Source organism: Anopheles gambiae, chromosome 2 (assembly GCF_943734735.2).
Source record: "Anopheles gambiae chromosome 2, idAnoGambNW_F1_1, whole genome shotgun sequence".
NCBI lineage: Eukaryota > Metazoa > Arthropoda > Insecta > Diptera > Culicidae > Anopheles > Anopheles gambiae.
In genome coordinates this window covers 17,816,511-17,826,438 of record NC_064601.1, presented here as the reverse complement: position 1 = coordinate 17,826,438, position 9,928 = coordinate 17,816,511, and the positions used below count along the sequence as shown (strand labels likewise).

Here is a 9,928-nt window from a genome sequence, read left to right as displayed (position 1 = left end):
ACAAGAAATGAAATAAAACAATGTGGTAATGGGTGCATGTAGGAACTAAAACTAAGATAAAATTTAATCATATCGAAGTTCGAGGCGGATAAAAACCAATCATATCCAAATACGGCTCGAGAGAAAATGGTTCGCCTTTTGTTTACGACAGAAGTACAACGCCTCCAGTCAACGAGCAGCAATGTTATGTTTATCAAGTTAATGTCAGAAAATAACGTGTTAAAACATGATAATCCAGAGTGCATTACTCTTTTTTAGTTCCACTTTTCTGTACTGCCGCTAAATTAATAACTAAACTAAACTAACTCACAAAGCAAACACTTACGATCAGCTGATTCCAGACCGGCTTGTTGTTGGTTGGCGCGCACTGACTGGTTGATTCTTGCGAAGAGCGAATCCACCGTATCGAAAAGCGTAAACGAACTCATTTACAAAACTCCAATGCTCGTGGTATTCACTATAAAGCTTGCACTACATTTGCAAAAGATATTCTTTAAACTGTTGATGTTGAATGCAAACTGCGCTTTCGTTCGAAAGAACATGCATGGATGGAGGGAAACTGAAACTGTCAACGTGTTGTCATATCTGAACCGGTGCTTGTTTACATTTTGAACCGGTAAACTTTGGAAGAACGGTTTGCTGTTAACATTTTTCTACGATTTTTTTTGCAATTTGTAGAATTTTGAATATTTAACTGAATAAAGTACAAATGGTGAATTTGACATGAGAACACAAAACTAGCGGGTGTTGAAATTAGTGGAAAAGTCAGAAAAACTAATAGGAACAAAATTGATATCCCATCATCTCGGTATGAATTGAACATTTCGTTTCCGTACTGCGCATTATAATTAACAAATTATTAGGGGTCAGTTTTGTTCTTTGGCTGTACAAACTGTACTACTGAATAACGAAAAACATGTTAAAAAAATATTTGGATTGCAACATTTTTCATAAAATCGATAAATCAGAAGAAAAGTTTCCGATTCTATGCTGAAAAGTGATATGTGCCGGTAAATTCAAAATGTTTTACAATAGCTGGCAACCCGGTCATGCTCTTCCGGTTATCTTGAATGTGCCTTGAAGTGGTCAAAATAGAAGATAAAAATATTGTTTTCAAATTCGACAAACATGCATAATTGCTTATCTCTTCATTCATTCATTGCACATAATTTAAACGTCGTATTGATAATGAAATTTGATTCGTACTACAGTTGTATTAATCTATCTGTTCTTTGCAATAAATCATACAAAACAAAACAGAAAATTTAACTTCTCATCATTTTGGTCAAATTCGCTCGCTCACTGCCCAGTGTGCGGACGGCTGTGAGCAGCAGTGTGGGAATCGCTTTCGCAGCACTGCTGTCAGAATTGCTTCACTTCCGTTTTGTGTTTGCCAGATACAGGACTGCGTACTCATCATACAGAACAGCGAATTGGAGTTGGAGTTAAGCGAAAAGTACGTGATTTTCCTCTATTTTCTACTTGCATCCCGGTGGTTCGTGCACGTGCGTCCGATAGTTGGTGCGTTTCTTTCACCGTCTGCGGTTCCATCGTCGGGCCATTCATTGATTAATTTGACATAATTTGGCTTCCGGATGGTGCTGGTCCGAAACGCTCTCTTACCCTTGCTTGAAATCGGGCTATAGCGGCTTGTCGATTGTTGCTACATTTTGTGCACAAGCAAGAGCAGTTTCGTTGCAGAGAAGCATCTAGAAACTGAATTAAAGCTTAATGATTTGCTCCGTCTGGTTTTCGCGAGCTCGGCACTGCATGTGCACGAGGCGATAATTAATTATAAGCCTGTCAAAATTGGAAATGAAATAGATTTTTGCTAACTCGCAAATAGCAGCAGCAGCAGCAGCAGAAAGCGGAGCAGATAGAGAGGACCAGAGAAAGATAGAGCGTGATAGAGACAGGGCGAGTGAGAACGTGTAAGCAAGCACGAAAGGGACAGCTAGAGATAGAGAGGACGAAGAAAATGAACCGGTAATTTTGGAGCATTTTCACACATCCGCACGATACAGGCGCACCGTGTACAATATCGGGAAGAGGCATATTTTTGCAGGATATTGAAAACGAAACATTAATTTACATCTAATTTCAACAGGAGTCTGGAACATCGCACGAATCGTAAAACGTGCGGAACGAACACAAAGGAAGAGGAACCTGGTGTGCGTGTGTGTACGTGTGTGTTAGTGTGTTTGTGTGTGTGTGAGCTGTTGGAAGCACGGAGCAAAGTGGTGAGAAAAAATTCAAGCCACCAGCTGTAGGCAAAAGAGGGAGAAATAGCGAAGCAAGACAAAGAGGCAACGAAGTACGCGGCTTCCTCTCGACAGCAATCGAAAATTGGCAACAAAAAACCCCAATATCTGAAATAGCTGCTACTACTTCTACGTCGACGGTAGGGCCTAAGATCTGTCCGCGGCATACAGCGTGCACGTCGCATCTCGTCCAACCCGACCGATCGGCTGACTGAGTGGGGAAGTTCTTCAACCCCAACATCCCGGACGTCCAATGTCAGAACCTCAGTCGTCCCTGCTGCTTAAGAAACAACTGGCGGGTAAGTAGAAAGGTCAGAGGGGGAGGGGGGAGGGGAGGGGGGGGGGGGGTCACTGGGCAATGCGAAAAGCGCCGAGGGTGTCCCAGACGGAGGAAGGTCCTTGCCGACGTCCTTGCTTTTTGTGTCTGTCTCTCTCTGTGTGTGTGCGTGTGTTTAAATGGCTGGTTTGTGTGGATGTGCCGGTGTAATGATTATTGGTGAACCATACATGGGCCGGGGAGGAAGGAGAGGGTACACGCGCACCGGACGATAGTCTTTTTGCACTGCGAAATCGATAAGCACATATTATCATGTTATATTTATTTTATTTGCTGCCGGGTACGGGTGCAGATGTTCCGGGACGAGCAGCAGTGGGGCTTCTTGCTGTTGTCACCCTTTTGCCTGCCTTCACTTCCCTAGCCGTCACACGCCACACACCAGGTGTTAGACGCCCATGCGAGCGAGAGCAATTGTGCCGCAGAGCGAGGGGTTAGTGAGACTGCGAGGGTGTCAGGGGGGAGGACGCGAAGAGACGCGTGCGTATGGCTGCTGCTGCTGCCGTACGTCGTTGAACTTTGTCAGAGGGGAAAGTACCGTTCTGTCGGCATGTTCTCGGTGGCAAAAGCACCTTCGTTTCCTTTCGCATGCACGACGGCTGCGTCTGTAATGTAAAATCTTCTAATTGATTAAAACATTGTAATGTGTTCGTTCATGTTTCTGGTTCATCTCTTGAGCGAACGGACCATCAGCAGTTGCTCTTCTCCGTACCGTATGCATATTTTGGTTGATGTCTCTTTGTTTTCGCGACCTCCCCGCAACCAGGGGGTCAGAGGGGCAAAGGAATGTCCCTTTTTTGTTGTTGTTGTTGCTACACTCTGTGTAACCTTTGTGAAAGTGAAATGGACGAACAAAATGAATGAAAAGATAAGTCGCACTAAAACCCCTGAATGGGATGGAGGAGGTTGGAAGTTAATTGAGTTGATGCGAACTGAAATGTGGCAATGGATTTTCTTTTCATTTGCTTCTCTTGGCGTGCTCTAAGGTACGAAATGTAAAGTTGAATATGAATTGAACTAATTGAATGGAATTAAGATTCCAAAATTCCGGGTTAAAAAATTATGACGAAATATTGTGAAACATTACAATCAGTGCGGAAGTGGAAGCGCTACAATCAAAAGTATTACGATTCTAATTGTTTTCTTATCATTTTTACGATTGTTCTATCTTTGTAGAGCTGAGCAAAAATCCTGTGGAAGGATTTTCAGCCGGTCTGATCGACGACAATGACATCTTCAGATGGGAAGTACTCATCATTGGACCTCCAGATACTCTATAGTAAGTAATCCATGAATTAAAACGTACTTTTCGTATTGCTTGCAAAAAACAAAAGAAGCTATTTCGATTGAACTAATCTAGAAGAGAGTGCTGCCCATGCAAATGTGTGAAATTGTGTTTGGCTTAGCTCATTGATCACCCGGCTACCTGTAACATTTGTAAACTAACCTCATCAGAAAGCACTTGGCATGGAGACGCCGAATGCAGGTGTGCTAACAATGAGGGACATTAACCTGCATCTTTGCTCAAACCGTCCTGCTAGACGTTTCGAATGCTGTGGGGCATTGAGAGCGAATGATTACAATCAATCAAGTCTATAAAACTGTTTTTTTAATCTTCGTGCTTGTGGATGAGACAGACATAGAATCACCATCTTAGTTCATGGTCTGAGTGTGAGCAGAACTCAATTCAATCAGATCCTGCCTGCATGAATGTCTAACAATGTGTCTGCCTAACCCGTTGTATCATTCAGAATTCTTCGTTTCTTACCGTTGCACGTTTCAGACGATTTAAGCAGCAAACATCTAACGTAAACTTACCGCATTTACTTTTTAGCGAGGGCGGATTCTTCAAGGCACACCTCCACTTCCCGAAGGAGTACCCGTTGAGACCGCCGCGCATGAAGTTCGTCACAGAGATCTGGCACCCGAACATCGACCGCAATGGTGACGTTTGCATCAGCATCCTGCACGAGCCGGGCGATGACAAGTGGGGCTACGAGAAGGCATCGGAGCGCTGGCTTCCGGTGCACACGGTCGAGACGATTCTAATATCGGTCATTTCGATGCTGGCCGATCCGAACGACGAGTCGCCGGCGAACGTAGACGCGGCGAAGGAGTGGCGAGAGGCGTATCCGGAATTTAAGCGAAAGGTAGCCCGGTGTGTTCGGAAGAGTCAGGAAGATTGTTAGTAGCATTTATAATACTTTTTTTTAAATTGTCTTATATTTATTAATTAATTAATGTACGGATTACACTTACCTAAAATGAACGAAAGAAAGGCATTGAAGGATCAAGTATCGCTATCACGTCTACTACTAGTGTGTCACCATTATTCTTCTATCCCACTATCACCTACCGGTATCTCTAACTGCTGCCAGTGTCGCTATACTTACCTTCTCGTACTATGGACGGTTCGCTACTGCAACTGCACACACACACGCACACGCATGGATCAACATTCAAACTTTTTTTCCACAAAAGAAAGTATACTATCAGGAAAATTCGAACGCTTTTGTGTTTGGCGTGGTCGTCGTGCCTGTCGTGCGCTGGTTGTGTGAGTAAACGGAAAGAAACTCCGTAGTGTGATGGATGAAGGTGATCTGTACCAGTAAAGTTTAAACAGCCCCTTTTTGTATGGCCCTCCTTGCGTCTCCAGAAACGCTGCTAACAAAATGTGAAGTTGTATGGACTGTGATTGAGCGAGGAGAGCATGCTTCACATTTTGCAGCTGATCACAATCTTAAGCCCAGATGCGAATTATAAACCAAGCGTTGCGCATGAATCGCCGATCACGGCTCCGTGTGTTACTTTTATGCTTTATTTCGCCTATCTACGTATATGCTTGCGTCGTGAGCATTTCGCAAATGTGACTGACACGGGATTTAAAGCTACCATCAGACGCAATCCCCTAACGAACTGAGCGTTATTATTGTATCTTTAAAAAATTATAGCGCCTTTTTGCATCAAAACAACACAAACTGAACAGTGGTCTGGATACTTTACGGCGGGTTGGGCTTTGAGGACGACGAACATTTGATACTCAGGAACTTAAAACTACTACAAACAACTTATTACAATTACGCGAGGAACCGGAAAGGAAGAAAAGGGAAAGAGAAGTAGAGATGATGATAATGCGATGAAAAGCAAAACAACCCTAAATCATCTTGTGGATTGTGTGTAATTTCCACGAAGAGCGAACCGGAAAGGCCGACAAATAAGGAAAGCCCTGCATAATCAACGAATCTATCCGCTTTATTGTGCTTACTGTGTGTGTAATCACGGCTCAAAAATCGACGTGTTTTCTCGTTTCTTAAAATGAAACAGTTCGAAAGTGCTTCAACACGTTCAATACAAGCAATGTACATCAGTTTTGTTTGAATGAGCTCCCGTCACATTTCTACGTTGTAAATAGCCCTGTTTCACAAGATCACCCAACCTTTTTGATTCGATTGCTCGATTCTACCTAACGGAGCCCCGGCGGTCAACGTGCAACGTGCACTCTGCTCTGGTCGGAGAGGTGGTCAGTGTGGGAATGTAGACTAACAGCAGCAGCCAGCAGGGTCCTTCAGGGTAGGCTAAACACCATGATGAATCCTGAACATGATTAGGATTGTAAACACGTGGCAGTTACTATGATACATGCGACCTAGGAGATGGCGGATTACCTTATTTCTGGATGTGGTAGACCATTATCCCGTACTGATTTAAAATAACTATGCAACGCAATACGAATCAACAGCTACATTTAATCATACTGAGGAAATAAGAAGTATTGTGTTTCAGGCACACGTGCGAATAATGCAATACTAAGCCGGCCAGATGATTCCAGATGACTCAAACGGCAGGATAGCAACGATGATTGAAGTTTAGAAAAGAAAAAAAATAAAGGCAGCTTAGGTAGGAATAGGAAAGGAAACAAAAAGGTATCGGCAAACGAGTTATGCAGTGGGTGGGTGAGATTATTGATACCGAAGTGATGAGTGTTGGGCAAAGATCGTGCATCTAAACCTGTGTAAGAGTAGTGAAGTAATAGAAAAACTAGCAAAAAAACCATAAAACAGCATAACAATAATAAACCCAATGGCTACAGCATAAAAGAACGATCGAGCCCTCAGACTGATTCAGACGTGAGTGCTAAAGATGTACTGCATTTTCATTCATTTTGTGTTCAGTTTTTGTGTATGATCAGTATGTTCCTTTTGCGTTTCCAGTTAGTTCAAATACAGTTTTACAAAGGAAAAAAAAATCTATAATTTTCCCTGTCCCAAATACCCAACACCTATGTATGCGTGTATCTCTGTGAAGCGACGGACAACTACTGTGAGCGAATACGGGCTCACGCGTTAACATTTAGGAGACACATGCATTGGCCGATACCATAAGTGAGACAATTGTAAAACAATTTAAAAAAATACAAATAAAGATGATCTACATACAGTAGAGAGCCGTTGTTGTGAGTTTGGAGCATTGTCTATATTTTTACCCAGTATCTGTTCTCTCAGTGTCGTTAGGTGGGTATATGGATCTAACCGAGTTCTTTTTAATGCAATTGTATATGGAGTTTGAAAAGTTACCTAAAAGCCACATAAAACACATTCCGAACAGTGCAGATGTGAATATTACTGTTCCGGATAGCATCTAAGGGATATACGATCATTAAAATGGGGTTACAGCATCATCAGCTTAATGATCTTTAGAGAACAAAGTTTCGAATACATACCTGCAGTTAGAAAATGATAAGAAAAGTTACATTTCACTAAAGAAGTCGTTTGAAATTCACTAAAATTAAATTTGAAATTCAACCCTCGCTCCCCACTGAAAGCTCCTCATTCTCGCTGTGCTTTCAGTGTTGCAAAGCTCCCCGAAACAGTTTAAAGTGACCGATCGAGCACTACCATAAATGCACCGGCTTGCACGCGCGAGAAAGAGAAAGCATATACCCCCGCAAAAACCAGCAACGAGCGAGAAAGCCAAACAACAGCCGAACAACTTTTGTTTCCCTCTTGCACCGGCTCCGGTCGAGCCGTTTGTGGAAGCAGCGCGCTGCGTAGTAGCAGCCAAGCAGTAATGCGGGAGCAAAGCAACACGTTGCCATCTCTTTCCTTCGGCTTTTGGCGCGCTACTGTTGCTGCGTGTGCTGCGATGGAAAGCACGCGTGCGCACGCCCGATCGTGTGTAGTTCGCGCGTTCTAGTGTGCCGCGACGTCGTGTCCAGGGAAGGCTGCTCGCTGCCGCCCGAAACAAACAAGCTTTGGCTTCGCGGCAAACAACACCACACGTTCGAAACCGCGTACCAACCGGGGCGCTCACCCGTGTTTAGGCGTGCGTGCGTGCGTGCGTCCCAGCGTGTATAATATTCGCGAGTGCGAACGGGTTTTCGGTTTTGTTTCGTTCTTGCTGTTTTTTGTTGTGTGCGGAAAAACGGGCGAAAGACGCACAAAACAGAAAAGCAAACCGGCTGGCTGACTGCTGGTACAGAACGCGGCGCCAAACACTCCCCGTTCTGCGCCCTTTGCCGAACAGCAAAAACGTTGGCCGTTTGTGGCTTTTCTGTGGGGCTGTGTGTCTGAAACCGCGTGGTTTGCGAGTCACCGCGAAAGAACAGCCCCGTCGCTCGGAAGGGGAGGGAGTGCAGCAGCAGCAGTAGCGGCAGCATCAGCATCAGCAGCCACCCCAAAAGGTGTGCTGGGCGTGTGGCGGCAAGGTTGGTATAGAATAAAGCAAAAAAAAAAAGACGGAGGTGAAACGAAAACGTTCCTTCCAGTAGTTGCTGCGATCTTGTTGCGAGGGGGTTCGTCTTCAGGTGGTTTAGCCTCTTTGCCTGTGTGGTGGTGGTGGTGGTGTTGTTGTTGTTTTGGCTCGGTGTATGCGCTCGTTCGCGCTTTCGTATGTTGTGGGTATTGTTTTCGTGCAGAAGAGGGTTAAATTGGGTGCAGCAGTAGCTAAAAACCGTAAAAAAACACAAAACAGCAGCAACTTTTGAAAGTCGCTCTCAGGGTGATACTGGAAAAGGGGTGGAGTGGCATGCACACACACACAACCAACCACACACATATACGATCTCTACTAAACACCACGGAGATGAGCTTAAGAGAAGGAGGCTGTGCTGCCAAACGCTAACGGTGGCCGCGAAACCCACCGTGAAATGTGCGAAAATGGATGAGGACAGGGCCGCGCAATGGTGGCAAACCGGCAAACGTAGCCCAGTTGTGCAAACAGGCAACAACACAAAACAGACGCATTACAACGTGCCTGTGAAGCGACAGAAGTAGAAGCAGCAGCAGCAGCAGCGGCAGCAGCGGCAACAACAAAACCATATGATTCGTGCCACGCCGTGCCGGTGCGCTCGCGGGATGACCTCCAAGATGTTGGCCTTCGATGCCGGTCGAAGTGGTTGTGAACATGTTTTTGTGTGGGTGTTTGTGTTTGTGTGTGCTTGAGCTTTACTTCTTTCGGTTGAGTTGGGGGCATGCTTTTGTGGTGTGGTTTGGTTCTGTGCTTGATGTCGTTTACTTCGTCGGAGTTTTTTTCTTCTTTTTTTTGCTGCCATCTTACACGTGGGAAGCGGATGAAGAATACTGGGAATTTCCGGATTTTTTACCCCCACTCCTCCGTCGATCGCACAGTTTCTTCGAACATTGCTGCAAAATTGGTGTGGAACGAATTCCGGCCGCTGTTTTATTACCTTGTTCCGCAGCGTGGTCATACCGCAACATTTTACATTGTTTTCCCTCTTTTTTGCTTGCCATAAATGATGATGTTTAAAAATAACGCACCATCGCTTGGGCTCAAAGCTACCACCAAACTAATTAACGGCGACATATTCCTTAAATGATTTTCAATTATCGTGTTTTTTTTTACTTTATTGTATGATTGAAATTTTCGGAAATTGGTGGCATGAAACTTAATTAAATTGTGTGTGTATGTGTGCATAATTCCGTCACCCAAGAATCGCCTACGTACCGCCTCCCACAGCGAGCCGCCAACAGCATGACATGAAAAAAAAGAAGAGAAAAAAGCCCAAAGAATCGTAGGTGCAAGAAAACCAAGAGAACCGAAAGTGTGACCTAATTTAATCGTTCTCGTTTAAGTGTGCCGATAGAATGCTCATTTTAGTCGTGTTGCTCCATTCAGCTCCGTCTTTTCGGCACGAACACACAGCCCCCCGTACAACGTAGTGATGTCAGAAAAGCACATCATGCTGGCGAGGAACCTCTGTACTGGCTGCTGCTGCTTCACGTTCATCCCAGCAGCATCATTGCCATCGTCATCTCCATGCTTGCTTTGATTCTTTTGCTTTGGGGCGGGAGGGTTTGTTTCATTCTTCTTTCAT

At 44.5% G+C, this 9,928-nt stretch overlaps 2 protein-coding genes across 8 annotated transcripts in view; both read left to right on the top strand.

Annotated features, from left to right (window-relative positions):
• Positions 1 to 1,304: 1,304 nt before the first annotated feature.
• On the top strand, positions 1,305 to 4,907 carry LOC1269310 (ubiquitin-conjugating enzyme E2 G1). 3 transcript variants are annotated; one of them, XM_307933.5, is made up of 4 exons: positions 1,305 to 1,456; positions 2,108 to 2,560; positions 3,772 to 3,874; positions 4,430 to 4,907. In XM_307933.5, exons 2-4 carry the CDS (start codon positions 2,515 to 2,517, stop codon positions 4,782 to 4,784), a joined length of 504 nt encoding a protein of 167 aa, XP_307933.4. In that variant the 5' UTR covers positions 1,305 to 1,456; positions 2,108 to 2,514; the 3' UTR covers positions 4,785 to 4,907. The 3 variants fall into 3 exon arrangements, with proteins under 3 accessions (XP_307933.4, XP_061508709.1, XP_061508710.1); XM_061652725.1 differs by having other exon boundaries at positions 1,381 to 1,521; XM_061652726.1 differs by having other exon boundaries at positions 1,381 to 1,986.
• Positions 4,908 to 7,734: 2,827 nt separating this feature from the next.
• Positions 7,735 to 9,928, top strand: part of LOC1269312 (calcium/calmodulin-dependent protein kinase kinase 1) — an 84,655-nt gene continuing 82,461 nt past the window's right edge. For all 5 annotated transcript variants that reach the window (XM_061641351.1, XM_061641349.1, XM_061641352.1 and 2 more), the window contains exon 1: positions 7,735 to 8,299. The gene's annotated coding sequence lies outside the window, so the exon portion shown is untranslated. The remainder of the gene's footprint in view (positions 8,300 to 9,928) is intronic.